We start from the raw sequence: 1,117 nt of genomic DNA, 5'->3' as shown, positions 1-1,117 counted from the left end.
AAGATTTCTATTTTAAATAAATGCTGTTCTTTTGAACTTTCTGTTAATCAAAGCATGATTCCACAATAAACTAAAAAAAAATTAAAGTGTAGGTGCATTACCTTCAAAGCCTTTAGATGTCTAGACAGCTGAGAGGAACCGAGGGCACAATGGACCCCCGAGCTTTCATCCTCCAGTTGTCTCTCTACATGTTTGAGCCAGGAGGTCAAGTTGACCAAGATATGACTGTGAGACTGGTTTGTCAACAGCTAGAAGGAGGGCAAGAGGATGCTTACTTAAACAATATCTGTTTGCCAGAGTTTCGCTTCTAATAGATCGATGAGGGAGAGAGAAAAAGAGAGAGAAACTTAAGAGAGACACATTAGTCGTACTTGTTGCTGTGTCTGGCTGAGGGTGGGCAGCTCGCTAGTCAAGTTCATCCATTCCTGCTCAAGTTGAGCCAGTCGTCGGTGCAGACCTGGAGCTTCATTGTCAGTCAGCTGCAGTATCTGTGTGCCTGCACATTCTGCAGAAGCTTTCTGTGCCGAACGGACCTCCAGCTCCTTGAAGAACTCCTGCAACATGCAAACAAAGCCACATTCTTATTTTTGCATTTTGGGCATGATGCACATGTTTCACATGGTATAAAAAAATAAATAATATAAACACAAATCAAATTCTAGTCACCGTGAGCTGGGTCAAGATTGTTCTGGAATTCAGTGGATCAGAATCAGACAAACTGTTCCACTTCTGAACCTGTTCTTGAGCACGACATATCCACACCTCTAATTCTGTTGAGTTACACTGGAACCTACACATATAAGCGCACAGAAATACACACCTTTATTTATAACCTGATATAACAATGTGGCCTCTAAACAAAGGGATTTTAAACGTTTTAATACCCTGGACATCCAAATATGATGATCCATTTGTGAGAGGAAAATGATACCACTTCATTCCTCCAACAAAATTGCATTTTTACAAACATTTTTTATGTATTATTTGATTACTGTTTTTCTCACACCTCTCATAATTTTTTGAGATCTTCTGTGTGGACTGTATCTTCTGCTGTAGTCGATTATGAAGCTCCATCCAGTGTATCAACAGCTGTGATTTTGGTACAGGCTGGCCTGGC

General features: G+C 40.5%; 1 protein-coding gene across 1 annotated transcript; it reads right to left on the bottom strand.

Annotated features, from left to right (window-relative positions):
* Positions 1–96: 96 nt before the first annotated feature.
* On the bottom strand, positions 97–1,111 carry LOC107580223 (nesprin-2-like; the record flags this gene model as incomplete). The annotated part of the gene is made up of 4 exons (XM_016265956.1): positions 1,007–1,111; positions 667–790; positions 372–554; positions 97–248 (listed from the first exon to the last, which is right to left on the bottom strand). Coding segments are annotated over exons 1-4 (527 nt in total), but the record flags the coding sequence as incomplete, so codon positions are not given.
* Positions 1,112–1,117: the final 6 nt, after the last annotated feature.

Source organism: Sinocyclocheilus grahami, unplaced genomic scaffold (genome assembly GCF_001515645.1).
Source record: "Sinocyclocheilus grahami isolate Dianchi unplaced genomic scaffold, SAMN03320097.WGS_v1.1 scaffold27472.1, whole genome shotgun sequence".
Classification (NCBI taxonomy): Eukaryota; Metazoa; Chordata; class Actinopteri; order Cypriniformes; family Cyprinidae; genus Sinocyclocheilus; species Sinocyclocheilus grahami.
The sequence above is the reverse complement of the archived record's forward strand: the minus strand, read 5'-3'. Positions and strand labels throughout refer to the sequence as shown.